Raw genomic sequence first — 16,661 nt, 5'->3', positions numbered from 1 at the left:
TATAGTTTGGGAACCAGAACTACTAACTAGTTGAAAAATTATGGTTAGTTACCCATTTTCGCCCAAAGTCCCATGATTCTGTGTTTCTCTCTTGGTTCGTTTAGTTTGTTCTTCTTGTCCAGTTTCTTTAACTTTCATAACTGGCTCTGCAGCCACCCAACCTTTCCTAATGTCCCAAATTCTGCAAAAAATCCAATCGGTGCTCCAAATCAAACAAGATTAGAGCACCCCAAACAAACCCCCAAATTCCCCTCCAATACACTTCAGTCTTCGCAGCTAGCAAGCAGGTATGTTTTCGCTCTTTCATTTTGTTTTTGTTTCTTTTTTCTTTTTCTTTTTTTCCTGCCAAAATGACATTTTTTTTTTGTTGTTATGAATTAAACATCTGTTTATTTTTAGTTATGCCATCTAACTATGAAATTTCTTATGCAAGAACTAGTTCCAAACGCAACCTGTGTAATCAGTAACATATTTTTGTATTCCATTTAATCTCGTATGAAAACATGAAATCCTAAGTTTTTTTAGATTCCATTAATTTGTGATGGCTGCTTTGCTCTGTATTGCTAATTTGCTAGCACTATAGACAGTTTGCTTAGTTGATGTAATTTGTATTGGTGGTTTGTATTGTATTTTGTATAATTGGAATCTGTATTGGTACAAGATGGTTGGTGCATGTTTGGATTTTTCATTTTATTTTTAGGTGAGGGTTTTTTTTTTTTTTTTTTGGGAAGATCTTTGTAATCTCAAAGCTTAGCTATGAATTATGATGTACATCTAGTATAGGTCCTGTGCACTGGGTGCAATCTTTTTTCTGAATAACATTTGTTACTTACCCAAAAAAAAAAAATTATTGGTGTCTTGGGGCATGATTTGAAAACTTAATTAGCTTTATATTTAGTTGCTTAAATTTATGTTTGGTTGCTGAGAATGTGGAGAAAATGGATGAACAATGGAAAGTTGAAGTTTTGTGTTTTATACTGTTGTGGGTCTTTTAGGAAGAGGGAGAAAATTTGAATAGAAATATACTAATTTTGCATAAATGTAGATGTGTTAGGTTAAGCTGAAAGGGAATTGACTTGTTTTACATTTCGATTGATGTTTGGTTGCCAAGAAACTGGAGGGAAGAGGTAATAAAGGGAAATGCATGTTTTGGGCTTTACCATGTTGTGGTTTTGCGGGCTTTGTTTAAGAAGATCTGAAATTCAGAACAATATGAAGTTTTGGTGGATAAGTCACCTACTTATAAAAAAAAAAACTATTTTAATTTCCTCTTTTTATATATATATATATATATATATAAATGAACTGATATTATGTATGCATTTATGTAGTTGATCTAATACTATTCTATGCATGGCACAGGTTATCAACTAGTGAGATAGAAGTAGAATAAGATCCGGCAGAATAGCCTGAAGGAGACCAAGATAACCAAAGTAGTAGAGGGCCAATTCCATGGCACAAAACGGCAGTGTGAGAAAGAGCAGGCCGAACATTCTGGTGATAGGGACACCTGGGACAGGCAAGACAACGACATCATTTGCTTTAGCGGAGGCTACCCAGCTCCGTCACATCATCGTCAGAGATTTGGTCAAGGAGAAGAACCTCCATGACGGCTGGGACGACTAGCTTGACTGTTACCTCATCAATGAAGACCTCGTATTCCCATAAAACCTTATTTCTTATTATACTTTTCTCTATATATGCTGTGAATGCATACATGGCAGTTGGTTTTTCATATTGAAGAAAAAAAAAATTGATACTGAAGGCATAATTTAGACCAAAAATTAGTTCAATGTGGAGAATTTGGACTTTTTTACATGAACTATGGATAAAACTGAATTAATATGTTGGAATTGAGGGTAATTAAAATGCATTGTTCTATGTCTGCTCTATGCGGAATGTCTTGGGAAGCCAAGAAAATGGAGTTAGAATAAGTTAAAGTCATTATAGCTTCCCTCGATACACTCCTTGTGCACATGGGGAGCTCTTTTTTTTTTTTTTTCATTATAATTCTTATTACCTATAAAAAAAAAATGGAACTAGAAGAAAAATTTACTCAAAAGTTTTAAATGAAAAGATTGTTTAAGATGTTTTGGGACTAAAACCAACTTGTTACTTGTGGAATTTGTAGAACTACGCTAAGATTTAAGTTCATTTGAAGGAGGCATTTGTTTATGCACTTGATGAGAATATGATGTCTCCATATTAACCTGGGATACATTATCCAAATCAAAAATAATAATAATAATAAAGGGATATATTGTACATGACTTGTATTAGCAGAGAGAGCATGGGTTCATTTGAATGATTAATGAAGCAAATATTTGCTTTGTTATCCTACTGTAGGGCTTTTGAATTTTGGGTTTGACTTTACCTTCTGAGTGGTTTATGATAGTGTACTTTTTAGTGAGGTTTTGACACAATTTGTTGCTGATTAGTGATTATGTAGAATCAATATTATTGTATAAGCCTCCATGGTATTCTGACTAAAAAGGGATATGTAATTTAAAATCAACAATGTAAGATAGCTGATGGTCTTGGAATCAAATGGCTCCCCCCTCCTCTCACTTTCTCTCTCTCTTAAAATAAGGGGTGAAAGGGGGAGGTGGGGTTCAATCCTGTATTATATGTGCGTTGTATGGGTGATGGAACCAGTTATAGCATGCTGAATTTGCAGGTTTGTGATGAACTTGAGGATTTGATGGAAGAAGGGGGGAACATTGTAGACTACCATGGCTGTGATTTTTTTCCTGAGCGTTGGTTTGATCAAGTAGTTGTGCTTCAGACTGACAACACGGTGTTGTATGATCGCTTGAGTAGGAGGTAGTGCCAGCTTTACTTTCTTCCTTGTCAATTGATCTTTAACTTGTTTTATGATCCCTCCCTCTAAGCTTATCGCCTCAAATTAAATTTCTGTGCCAGAGGTTACACAGGTTCAAAGCTCTCAAACAATATTGAGTGTGAAATCTTTCAAGTTCTGCTCCAGGAGGCGAAAGAAAGCTATCCAGAGGACATTGTGGTGGCATTAAAGAGCGATACCATTGAAGACAGTACCAGAAATGCTGCAAGTTTAACGGATTGGGTGGGAAGTTGGCATCCTGCTACCTAGTCGCATCACATCAGATCGTCTCTCCTCTCTGTCCTAAGTTCTTTTGCTATGTAATTCTAGTTATCTGGGACACTAGTCCCTGCTTGAGTAGGTTTCGGTAGCATAGTTTGCTTGAAGCAGATTTTGGCAATGATGTTGATAAGCCTATAAAGTTTTCTTCAAATTAAGCTCATAGCTGCTGTATAAGATACTATCTTATATAGCAAATGTTTTGGAGTATTTAATATACTGTGACCTAATTTAGATTTTTCATTTCAATTAATGAGTTGCAATGTTTACTCTTACATTGAAGATCATGACTCAAAAGGATGGTTCATTCTCTAGTTGGTGAAAAGAAATTTGTTATGTGGGATCTGTTAGTTCTATTTATACGAAAAGTCATGTAGCTAGATTGTGCATAGGAATGCTCTGTGTTCTTGCTATTGGATTGATCTCCCAAGTTCACCTGAGATTGAAACTCAAAGCCATTTTATATACACAAATTAATCTTCTTCTTCTTCTTCTTTTTTGGCTGAGTTTATTAACCCTTCAACTAAAAGTCATTTATGAATAACTTATTGCAAACTTTGTATTGTCATTTGAGTTTTCTACATTGATTTATTTTATTTTATTATTATTATCATGTGGAAAGTATACTTGGAGCGGATAAAACTTCTTCTGAAGGGACTTAATTATATTTTAATGAGACACTTGACCAAAAAGCAACCAAATACGAGTAAAAGTGGGTAGATGGAAAATAGCCGGATGATGTTGTATGTCGGTATATGTTTTCTATCTCGTAATTTCCGGTAGCTTATTTGTTAAATATGAGACAAAATTTATAATTTTTGATAGCTTTTTGTACTAAATGTGTGACAAAAATAAATAAATTTAGTTTATTTTCACACAAAAAAATAGATTTGTAATTAAAAATAAAAAAATAAAAACTAAGACAAAAGGCAAAAAAATAAAAAGCAAAAAGCTTTTTGCCAACGGACAATGTTTAGTTCTTTAAATGAGGGGGATCTAAATTCAAATAGCCCCAGATATCTAGCCTATTCTCTCTATAAAATTTGTAAAACGATGATTATTATTATTATTATTATTATATAAAATTGACATTGTTTTGAAGAATCTAGTTTGTTTTTTAAAAAACAAGATTTTAAGTGTTGCAATATTTTAATAAATATATTAGATCTCCAAAATAACTTCAAAATAATATCAATTTATATAATTAATATTAAATATTATTTTACAAATTTTATCTATTTTTAGGGTTGTGTACTCTTACTACATTTTTTTAATAAACTAATTTAGAAAAAAACAATTAATACCATTTTTATTAAAAATATAAAAAATTATCAAAAAAAAAAATTATGAGAAAAGTTAACAAATGCTTTAAGAGCATTTTTTAGTAAACCGTTTTAAGAAATATTTTATGAAAAAAAATAATAATGTAGTGGCAACTTTTTTAATTTTCCATAAAAGTGGTATCAAAACTTTCCTTAAATAGTTTATCAATTTTACTTAATACACCTGTTAACATGGTATTTTTTTCATAATTTTTTTATTATTATAAATTTCTAATATAATTATTGCTTTTCCCATAAGTAGATTATTGATGCATTATGCATGTAACAGGTTTGACATTATAAAGGGGCCATCTGGTAACGTTATTTTAATAACATTATTTGTATTTTTTTTAAAATATGTGTGGATGAAAAAATATGTGAAAATGTATGTAATATTATTTAAAAACTAAAAACATGTTGTTAAACAACTCTGTTAGGTTCTAAGGAATTAAGAACTAATGTATTAGAACTCTATTTTGTAATGTTGGAAAATCATGATCAAAACGTTTTAGTCTTGTTTAGACTTGGTCAAAGTATATTCTTTTTATGTAAAGTTGGAATTGAGTTGTTGCAGGATTTACTATGTAAATCTGTCTGGCTCAATCGATCGAGAATTAGACTCAACCGATTGAAACTCTAGCAGAATGTTTTTTTGCAGAATTTTCCAACTCAGTCCAAGCTCGTTTGATGTGTAGGGTTTTATGTTTTTCCTTAGGTATAAAAAAGAAAACCCTAGCCACATTTTAGGTTGCTCCTCATGCTGTGTGTATGAATCTTTTGTGAGATCAAGAGGTGGTTGCCTTCATACATACTTAGGGTTATTAAGAACTAGATTATGTCAAGAGCTTGATGATCGTTTCAGTTGCAGATTCAAGAGCTTAAAGATACACAAGCGGGAGTGCTTGTACTTGCTGGGAATCCAAGAAAGAAGTAGTCCGTGGACTCGGGGCTGTCATGTGGTTGTGGTAGTAAGTTTCCTACTTGAGGTAACAATAGGATGTTAGTGGTCTAAGTCACTATTGTGTAAACTTCAATTCTTTCATAGTGGATTCAGTTTTACCTTGAGGATAACTAAGTTAAATCCTCCCCAAGTTTTTTACCGGTTTGGTTTTCCTGAGTTATCATATTGTTGTGTTATTTATTTTCCGCACTTTACAATGATATGATATGTTTGTGTTAATCTAAATTTGATAATTTACCTAAGTTAATCACTTGGCTAAATAGCTAGATTAATTTGGTTGTGTTTAAGAGGTCTAAAAACGTACAAACTTTATCAAACGGGACCAAATTTCCTCATAAACGTCATGATTAGGGATGGCCATATCCATTGGGTAATGGATATCCTACCCTACCCGATCCAAATGTTTTGGGTAATACTCGGTTCTTCATGGGTAGAACCTAATCGGGTAGGGTATGGATATTATCCATACTCAACCCGTATATATATAAAAATAAAAAAACAAAAAAAAAACCCCTAACTCTCTCACTTTCACTCACACATACACTCTCTCTCACCTAAGCCTCCATCCTCACCGTTACTCTATCTGTTTCTCTCACTCGAGCCTCCATGGCCCAATACCTTGAACTCATCACTCCGATCACCAGCACTGCCACTGCGGTGGTCTTCTCCATCTTTGAACCAACTCTCTCAACCTCGAAATCTCTCTCTAATCCTTGGATCTGAACTTTCTCTCTATACAAAACCTTGGTCTGTCTTTACTTCTAAAAACCATGACTTGAAAGATGGTTTTTCACTTGTACGCTCACAGTTAGAGTCAGAGTTAGAGAGATTAAGAGTCGATAGGGGCGTCACTGTCGAACTTGGTGAATGAGTCGTCGGGTTTGGATTCGGGTTCGGGTCTAGGGGACATACCGGAGAGTTGCGTGGCCTGCATGTTTCTCTACTTGACTCCATCGGAGATTTGCAACCTCGCAAGGCTGAACCATGCGTTTTGCGACGGTGCGTCATCAGACTCGGTGTGGGAGGTGAAGTTGCCAGCGAACTATCAAGATCTACTCGATTTGTTGCCACCGGGGAGGTACAAGAGCTTGTCGAAAAAGGATATCTTCGCTCTAATCTCTATCTTAAAAAAAAAAAAAGAAGAAGAAGAAGAAGAAGAAGAAGTAGTAGATACATCTTATTTCAAAGTTATTCATTAATTTTTTCTTTTTTAAGATAAAGTTATTGCTTAGTTTTTAAGTTAAAATGTTTTTGGATTTTAAAAAGAAAAAATTAAATGAGTTTTGGATAGGGTATGGATATCTATGGATAATAAATTCGGGTAAGAATTGTGTATGAATAATAATGGGTATTGGTATCTAGATATCTATGGACAAACATTTTAAGTAGGGTATAAATATACCCGATCTATATTCTACCCATAACCATCCGACTCATGATGTGCTAAAAAAACGTTATAAAAAGTTTTTTTTAAAAGGTAGTGAAGGTTATAAAAAGTTTTTTTTTAAAAGAAAGAAAACGTTATAAAAAGTCGAGTGGCGTTTCACGAGCCAGGCAGCTTTTATGCTCTCCTCGGGAGTTGTGACGTTGGCGGTTGACCACTTTTCCTTTATATCTAAACAGTAAACACGGGAAAATATATATATATATATATATTTTTTTTTTTTGTTTTTAACACGGGAGGATATTTGCCAATTACCCAGCACTCTCTTTGATTCTGATTTCTGACTTAGATGCTTCTATTCAATATAGTTGACTATATCCATGGAATTGTCCCGAATGCCCCTTAAGATGTAAAACCATCATACTCTTTGAGAATAGCTACTCTTTTTTAAAATAGCTAATAGAAACTTTCTATAAGAAACAATCTCATGAATATGGATAATTATTGTATTGTGATATTTTTTATTTATAGTAATAAATATTATATTAAAAAATAATAATATTTATTTAATGTACCAATCATGCTTTTAGCTTTTTAGTATTTTAGATATATCATATATTTTTCATCAAAAAATATATATCATATATTTGTGAGTTCTAGTTAACTCGACTGGTAAAGTTTCTGATTATTGAATAAAAGATTTGGGATTCAATCTCCATTTACAGCAAAAATTGATTGGTATTTTGATTTAATGATAAAGAGTATCAATAGGAGGAGATATCATAAGTTGAAATTCTCTATAAAAAAAATATAATATATTTACCATATGTGAATTATAGATAGCGGACGTAATATGTTGAAATTCTCTAAAAACCTCTTCAAAAAAAAAAAAAAAACTCTAAAAACTATATATAATATATTTACCATATGTAAATTCTAGATCTATATATTATGAGTGCGATGATTTATGCATTCAAAATATTAGATACTTGATCATGTTTAGCACAATATTATAAATATGAAGAAAAAAAAAGGAGCCATCACTATGATAGTGATGACAAGTTCATTTAAACTTAGATATCGTATTTAATTTTTTTTTTTTTTTAATCTTTCATTCAAGTTTCAACTATAAAAGTCATTTTGGGCAAACTTTTTAGTATAGAGAAGACGACCACATTATCTAGTGGTCTTGTGTGTGTTTAAATTAATTGAGTCAGGTTATAATCTTAATCCTAAACTCACCATCTGCCATTTTGCCCATGCTTCTTTCTTTGTTACCCCCATTGGACCTCCTTCTCGGTGAAGTTCATGTTGCTCTCTTGGCCCTCAAACTGGCAGTTCATCACCATTTCTCTTTTGATGTGTTTGAAAGGGGAATCACTTATCGTGATTGAAGCTTTTCAGCATCCTCAAGTCAATTCATCTGATTTTAGTCCTTTTTTTTTTTTTTTTTTTGTCATCTATTTTAGCTTCCTTCAATCCCCTATCTTGTTGGGACTTTTGCTTTGTAAATGAGAACATTAACCGCTTAGCTCATCTCATTGTAAGTGGGATGGGCCCATAAATATCTATTTCTTCTTTCTTGATGTTAGAGATATATATTAGACATATTAGCCTAATGTAATAGACCCAAGCCCACTCCTGCTTGTACTAGTAGTCTAGGGTTTAGTCGCTTATATATACTCATGTTATGGCTCATTGTAACATAGGTTATTATACTACACTCTTATACATAATAAAGATGTAGCCCTTAAGGGATTCCTCCGTAGATGTAGGCCGACAGGGTTGAACCACGTAACTCTCGTGTTCTCAGTGTTCTTATTCTGTGTTTTTCCTTTCGCATCTACTCTAGCATATACAACATGGTATAACACATCGCGTTGCTAATAATAATAATAATAATTATATTTAACACTTGGTTTGATAGCTTTTGCATGCTCAAGAGATGGTTTAAGGCCCTCCTCTGCCTTTTGCCTTGGTTAATCCTATCTTTACTAATCCAAAAAAAAACTACTTTTGTGAACCATAACAAAAGAGTAATGCTATATAAAAATAAATAAATAAAACAATTTTTTTGACACATGTTGAGTTGGAAGCTTTCATTGATTCTCATTTGAGCCACATTGAATTTACTTTTTAACTTATCACTAATAATCTGTCATATTAGCAAATGTTAGATTTTTTGTGTCTCTAAACTTTCTCCTAGCACAAAGAGTGTTTGAATTGCTAGAACTTTATTGGTGTGGTGTAGAGGATTTGCAAACACCGAAGTTTGAGGAGGCAATGACAATTTGTATGTGTGTATATATATAGATATTCTGGTTACATCCCAATTAATTTGAAATGCGTGATACTCTATTATTGAGTTGGAGGACTACTTGACATAGTTGACATGATCTACTCGATGTGTCAAATAATTTATAAAACAACTAAGTAGACATTAGTGTTTTATTTTATTCTAAGAGGGAAATTCTCATTGTTAGTAACCACTAACCATAAGATAGTTTCTCACAAAAAAAAAAAAACCATAAAATAAACACTAATAAATTCACATCTTATTGTGTCTTTTAATTCATATTAATATAATAATAACAATTAGCCTCATAGTATGTACTTCGTGCGTGCGATGAGACTCTTTTTTATTTTTAGATTTAGTGTCATAATCTTCTTTATTTTGAGGGTATTTTGGGCATCTAAAAATAGGGATTCGAACAGGGAAATCTCTTTAAATAATACTAATATAGATATTAAAATATATATATATATATAAATAGAGTCGTTTTATTTATTATTTTTTTAAATAGTTGTTTTATTTTGAAATTTGAATTTAACAAAGAAAAGTGGATGGCCCATAAACAGAAAAAAAAAAAAAAAAACGAAACAAAAAAAACTGCTTTTTAAAACCTATGTAAAATTTATGAGTTTTTAAAATAGTAATTTGACATGTCTAACTATATTATTTAACTTTCTAAATAGATGAATTTGAAAGTATTTTGGGCATCAAAAAATAGGAAGCCAAACATGAAAATCTCTTTAAATAGTAATATAGATGATAATAATAATAATAATAGTAAAGTTGTCTTTTAGTACTCCCTATATATATAATTTTTTTTTGAAAGGAGTGCTCCCTATATTATATATGTATGTATATACATAATTTTTTTTATAAGACGGTATACATATCTCTGCTAATTTATTTTGTCCATGTTATCAATATATATATATATATATATCCAAACTTCTAGTATCCATTATTCCATATTTTTAATGTAAATTCTTATATTTTTACTTATTCCTAAGAATCTTATACTAACTACTCCGTATTTATTTTTTCTAAAATATTAATAAATTTATAAATACAATATTAAGTCATTTTATTATGAGAACCCACATTACAAAAAACTTGGCTTGGACTAATCAAAATTATGACACATGTTCATTTTGACACACGGTTAAAGAGCAAACTTGTGATATAAACCCATGAGTTTAGCGCACCTAAACCCAAGGATGAGAATCTAGGATACCCATATATTCTTCTATAAAAAAAAAATACCCATATTTGATTCCCTAAAAATATGAAAATGATTTATATAGAAAATCAATCATAAAACAAAACGGAAACCTCGTACAACAAACGCCTCTATGTCAAATTCATTGCTTGACTAATTCTTAACCACTTGTCTAATTAGGGGTTGGGAAAAAAGTCAAAACTCCAAAAAAAAAGCAAGAGTTCTTGTAGCTTGTAAGCAAGTAAGAGGGTATTTTAGTAATTTTGATGAGTACACAGTACTGGGATCCAACACTGTTCCACCATCTCCAACGGTGTGTGGCATTTTGCTAAACAACCGTGAAAAGTCCTTTTAGACCGATTCCCAACGCAACCTTTTTTCCAAATTTCTATAGCCGAATCAAATCCCTATCACATCAACCTTCTCTCTCTATCTCTCTCGCTCCCTCGCTCCAAACGCACCGTATGGCAGCAAGAGCTCGCCTGAGCCGGCGAATAGGCGCCGCTGCAATCGCCGCCGCATCCGGAGGCGGAATCCTGCTCTTCGGGCCGACGTTCTCTGCCAGCGACCGCGGTGAAGCTGGAGCACACATGTCGGCAATTCGGCAGAGGATTACCGACCCCAACGTAGTCGTTCCGTCCAGGGCGACTCAGGCCTCTGCGCTGATAGGCGCTAACTCCGCCAACCCGCTCGACATGCTCGTTATCGGCGGCGGCGCCACCGGCTCCGGCGTGGCACTCGACGCCGTCACGCGTGGTCTCCGGGTCGGGCTCGTCGAGCGCGAGGATTTCGCTTCCGGCACGTCCTCAAGGTCCACCAAGCTCATTCACGGAGGTACGTACGTATTCCTTACATGTATGAGTATATTGATCGGTTTATGTATGTGTAAATGTACTTGACTAATTGAATTGCTAGCGTTTTTTGTGATTCTACTGATATGCTCTGTTTTTGAACTTTTTTTTTTCTTCGGTTTTAAATATTGAATTCCTTGTGTGGAGTTGTTATCATGATTGGAAATTGCGTTGCTCTGCACTTGAATTCGCATGGTTATGGACTTTTTTATGATTGAACAGAATGTTTGGTTGTTCAGCTCGATCATATGGGTTAGAATCAATGCGGTTTGTATAAGCCGTTGCAAAACGGTGTTTTTGGTTTAAAATGAACGGGGTTTTGAGTTTTCAAAACTCACTTTTAGGCTCCCAAACGTCTAACCAAACGGACCCATATATATATGAATATTTTTCCTCCATTTTTTGGAAAATAGGTAGCTGTTTTGTCTGTTTGGTTTGTTAGTTATTGGCATTAGCAAAAAATTGATGTGGAATATTTTTTTTTTCAATAGGGCCAAAAGAAATGAAATGTTGTAATGTGAAGGGTTGTAGGATGTTAATTATGTCATTTAATTAGGTCCGGATGTTCTAATAATATCCATTGGTTTTTTTTTGGTTGTAAATTTATAACATATAGTTTTCTTTTAGATTGGAGCTAATCATTTGTCTGTATTTGTTTGTATAACTTTTAGGGGTACGTTATTTGGAGAAAGCTGTGTTTAATCTTGACTATGGGCAACTGAAGTTGGTATTCCATGCACTTGAGGAGCGTAAACAGCTTATTGAAAATGCGCCACACCTATGCAATGCTTTACCATGCATGACACCATGTTTTGAATGGTTTGATGTAGTATATTACTGGGCGGGCTTGAAAATGTACGATTTGGTAGCTGGACGACATCTGTTGCATTTGTCCAGATATTATTCTGCACAAGAGTCTAGTGAGCTCTTCCCCACGCTTGCAAGGAAGGGTAAAGATAGAAACCTGAAGGGCACAGTGGTTTATTTTGATGGCCAGATGAATGACTCGAGACTTAATGTTGGAGTAGCATGCACTGCTGCAGTAGCTGGTGCAGCAGTGCTTAACCATGCAGAAGTTGTAGCATTTCTGAGGGATGAAGATGGCAAGCGGATAATTGGTGCACGAATCCGAGATAATTTATCAGGTACAGGAAGTACTTCCTGTCAACACTTGAGAAATTTTTTTTTTTTTCAATTTTTAATTTTTTATAATTTGTTAGTTACAACAATGGGGGAGATGGGATTTGAACCCTGGTTCTCCCTAGGGAGGAGAGCAGACAATGCCATTAAATTACTAGGCTCTTGGCACTCTTGAGATATTTATCACCTTAATATTAATTGTTTTCACAATTTTTCTTTACCATGAAAACTTGTATGAACAATTTGATGACAAAACTTTACAATTATTTGTTAATCTGGCTGTTATTCTCTGTTCTCAAATTGGTAGTTTCTTGTTCTTGTAATCTGTATAGTGTATACACCAATTCAGTCCCCAAAATAATAAAGAGGTAAAACTGATAATTAAGTCTTGGGGAGGGACAAGTCAGCTTTGACTTCATTGTATTTTTTTGTTTGCTCATGTTTTATTGTTCTCCAACCAAAATCTCTTGTTCTCTCATTTGCTCTAACATGACCATACATTCAAGTCAATGTGTGTACTAACCTATGCGGGCATTTACCCATCTGTTTTTTCTTCTGGCCTTTAGTATATTTGTTAGTGATGCACGCTAAGTTGTCTTGTATGAGTTGTATCTACTGTAACTAAATTTGGTTACTTCAATTGTTATCTTCCTTACTGCATTTCAAAGTGCACCAGGCAAAGAGTTTGATACCTATGCAAAAGTAATTGTCAATGCTGCTGGGCCATTTTGCGACTCTGTGAGGAAAATGGTTGATAAAGAAGCACGGTCTATGATCTGTCCTAGCAGTGGTGTACATGTCGTTCTACCTGATTATTATTCACCTGAGGGAATGGGTTTAATTGTTCCTAAAACCAAGGATGGACGTGTTGTCTTCATGCTGCCATGGTTGGGACGAACAGTAGCTGGAACTACAGATTCCAACACTGACATTACGTTGCTTCCAGAACCACATGAGGATGAGATTCAATTTATACTGGACGCCATCAGTGATTACCTTACTGTTAAGGTATGTTGCTGTTTCCATCATCATCCACTTTTTGTGTCTATGTCCTGCACTTTTCTTACCTGGCACATTCATTTTTAATTAAAGATTTCTAGATGTTTTTGCTGTCGTTGTTTTTTCCTTTGTTTTTATTTTTTATTACTCTTGAAGTTCATTTTTTGAATAGCTCCAATCTGCATTACTAAAATATTCTGAGTGGGAGTTAGGTGATATTGGTGTGTTAGGTTATGCTCCTAATATGATTTTTATATGTTGATGGGCTTGTGGTGGTTTGAGTACATTGCTAACACAATTACACTCAAATTTGACTTATTTTAAATGTTAAGAGATGTTTGAAATTTCAGAGATCGTTTACTATTAATGTTTTGGTGTGCTACTCCTTGTTCACATGGACTTCTTGTCTAGTGAAGGTCCATGACTCCACGTTGATGTTTCACTGACTAAACCTACAAGCCATTGAAGGAATTATTGCTAGTTGCTCCCTCTAGGTTGTCTTCTCTTTGCTATTACTTGTGGTGATAAATTAATTCTGTGGAAGTGTAGGTAAGGCGAACAGATGTTCTCTCTGCATGGAGTGGTATACGCCCATTGGCAACGGATCCATCTGCAAAAAACACTGAGAGTATCTCCAGAGATCATGTTGTATGTGAAGATTATCCTGGTTTGGTCACAATTACGGGTGGGAAGTGGACTACTTACCGTAGGTAACCTTTGGAATAGTATACCTGAAATTTATTATTAATAAATTATTGGGAGGTGCACACTGGCTAAACTCATCTAAAGTGGTTCCTCTTTGATGCTCTTTCAATTACAATCACACACACAATAATTTATTAGAAGTATTCTCAATGAATTTAATTTTAAAGTAAACCTTATTGATCTAGGCCTTTTAAGTCAATGCCTGTGTGTACATCCCCCCACTCCCCTCCCTGCACATTATACTTACTATTAGTACAATCAGCATGGCAGAAGATGCGGTTAATGCAGCTATAAAGTCTGGAAAGCTGAGCCCCACCAGTAAATGTATAACTCAATATTTGTGCATTATTGGTGGAGATGGATGGGATCCTTCATCATTTACAGTTCTTGCTCAACAATATGTACGCATGAAGAAGACTTTTAGTGGTAAAGTTGTTCCTGGTGTAATGGACACTGCAGTAGCAAAGCATCTTTCTCACGCATATGGAACAATGGCTGAACGAGTGGCTGCCATTGCTCAGGTTGGCTTGTCTTGCTATAATCTTCATTTTGTAGCTTTATCACTTAGGAGGAATTTTTTTATCCTCTTTTTATAATTGCTTCACCATAAACTTCCCCCGTATGAATGGGTGGAGAATGAGGTCATGGGGTTTAAAATGCACTGGGCGTGTTTAACTTACCAATAAAGAAAATATTTGCTTCACAATGAAGTGAAACTTCTAATAGTTGTCATGCAGTTTTACTACTGACACTTCCTGCAGTATACTATATATGCTCAAATGCATTTGGAAGTAAAGAAAGAGTTTTGAATGGGATCTTACTGCTCTTAATAACCTTTAGAGCTAATTTTGCAATCCTTTTAAGGTTCTGCTTGGCAACAGGTTGATTTCTAATATAGCAATGCTCAAATTCAGATAAAGCAATGGGCATTCTCAAAACTTTTTAGTTGACTCTGTTGTTAATTTTTTTAATGAAAGGAATTTCTTAAAAATTGATCTTAAGTTTCATAGTGTAGTTTTTCCTTAGTCTATGTGGTTTTTTTTTGTTTGTATTATAGACAAATGATGTTTAGCATTGCTTTGTGACAGAATATATTATACATTTCATTGGCGGGCCTCAAAATATTGACATTTTAGGTTCTGTATATAATTGTAATGCTTGAAAGTTTAATACTTCTGCTTGGGCATGATACAGTGGCACATGGTTCACATCAAGTGTTAAATTGGTTTTTTTCCCCCTTGTTAACTTCAGTTTGTGGATTTTGTCACCATCTTGGAACTCTTTTGTTGACTAGCAAAACAGGTTTTGTGGTTGGTCCACATCTGATTTCCTTTGTGTTTTCAAAAAGAGAGAATTTATGTGAAGTTTTGATTTGTTTTATATTATTTCAATGATTTTTGCTGAAAAATCATTGAAATAATACATGGACTGAGTATTTTTCCATATTCTGTGCTAGACTTTTGCTATTATATAGTGGTTGGTTTTGGGGCATGTTGGTGACCCATCAAAATATAAGTGCTTCCCATTGGGCTGCGAGTCACATGGGCTTCAGATTTTTCGACTGGTTGATTTAGGAAATTAGATTTGAGATTGCACTTTAATGTACATGGTTGAAAGGGTCATCTGGAGACATTACGTTACTAATCCAGGGAAATTAGTATGATTTCATTTATTGAAATCTTGCAATGCCCTGTGTTTTCACCTTATTGGTATTAAAAGAACAGATGCCTAAATCAAATTATAGTAGATATCCTAAAGTAGTATTAAAGAAAAAGGACTCATCCAATTCAGGCACTGTCATGGGCCTCATTATGTATTTTGTTTAGTTTTATGCCTTTGTAGCCCTTTTTATGCTGAACAAACTTGTAATGTCTCAAGATTTTAATTCAGCTATGATATATAGTACAAGATTGCATTTTGGTAGTGTGGTGGATACTGTTTCTTTGAACCCTATTGATGTTATTTTTGGCACACTGTAATCCTTCTTTTTCCCTCTTTTGGTCAATAGAATGAACATATGGGGAAGAGACTTGCCCATGGATATCCTTACCTAGAGGCAGAGGTTGCATACTGTGCTCGGCATGAATACTGTGAATCTGCTGTTGATTTCATTGCCAGGAGATCTAGGCTTGCTTTCCTTGACACTGATGCAGCAGGCCGGGCATTGCCACGGATAATCGAGATATTGGCTGCAGAACACAATTGGGACAAGTCAAGGAAGAAAGAAGAGCTTGAGAAGGGTAAAGGATTTTTGGAGACTTTCAAGTCATCAAAGAATGCACAATTCCATGATGGAAAACACGAATAGTATATATAAATGCTATTTTATTTGTTAATTTCATCAATAGTTTCAGAAGTACAACAACAACAAAAAAGCCTTAATCCCAAATCAATAGTTGTAGAAGTGCTGAATAATTATTGGTCATTCTTCATTGTGGTTCAGGATCTAGAAATAAAATTGTTCACCACAATTTTTCTAACCTTATTCTTGTGCAATAAAGTTTGCACGGCTATATTTTCCCCCCTTTTCCTGTTGTGAAGTTCATAGAACAGATGGGTGGATCTTTCATATATGTCATCCTTATGTTCAATTTATGCACAAATTTGTGGCACAATCTGATAAAATATTGTTATTTTTCTCAAAATTAATTGATCCTCTTATGTTTCAGCCT

The 16,661-nt window shown here is 34.1% G+C and overlaps 1 protein-coding gene and 1 pseudogene across 1 annotated transcript; both read left to right on the top strand.

Annotated features, from left to right (window-relative positions):
- The first annotated feature begins 1,452 nt into the window (after positions 1–1,452).
- LOC126697211 (adenylate kinase isoenzyme 6 homolog) lies at positions 1,453–3,395 on the top strand (annotated as a pseudogene).
- Positions 3,396–10,538: 7,143 nt separating this feature from the next.
- Positions 10,539–16,661, top strand: LOC126697206 (glycerol-3-phosphate dehydrogenase SDP6, mitochondrial). The gene is made up of 6 exons (XM_050394093.1): positions 10,539–11,128; positions 11,817–12,290; positions 12,962–13,293; positions 13,834–13,994; positions 14,252–14,510; positions 15,998–16,661. The coding sequence occupies exons 1-6, from the start codon at positions 10,759–10,761 to the stop codon at positions 16,295–16,297; spliced, it is 1,896 nt and encodes a 631-aa protein (XP_050250050.1). The 5' UTR covers positions 10,539–10,758; the 3' UTR covers positions 16,298–16,661.

Source organism: Quercus robur, chromosome 8, assembly GCF_932294415.1.
Source record: "Quercus robur chromosome 8, dhQueRobu3.1, whole genome shotgun sequence".
Taxonomy (NCBI): Eukaryota; Viridiplantae; Streptophyta; class Magnoliopsida; order Fagales; family Fagaceae; genus Quercus; species Quercus robur.
The sequence above is the reverse complement of the archived record's forward strand: the minus strand, read 5'-3'. Positions and strand labels throughout refer to the sequence as shown.

Excerpts from the sequence above, each read along its gene's own strand:
- LOC126697206 (XM_050394093.1), top strand. The coding sequence starts at position 10,759 with ATGGCAGCAAGAGCTCGCCTGAGCCGGCGAATAGGCGCCGCTGCAATC. Across the intron at positions 13,294-13,833 it reads GTGATTACCTTACTGTTAAG|GTAAGGCGAACAGATGTTCT; the intron begins GTATGTTGCTGT and ends GTGGAAGTGTAG. Across the intron at positions 14,511-15,997 it reads GAGTGGCTGCCATTGCTCAG|AATGAACATATGGGGAAGAG; the intron begins GTTGGCTTGTCT and ends TTTGGTCAATAG.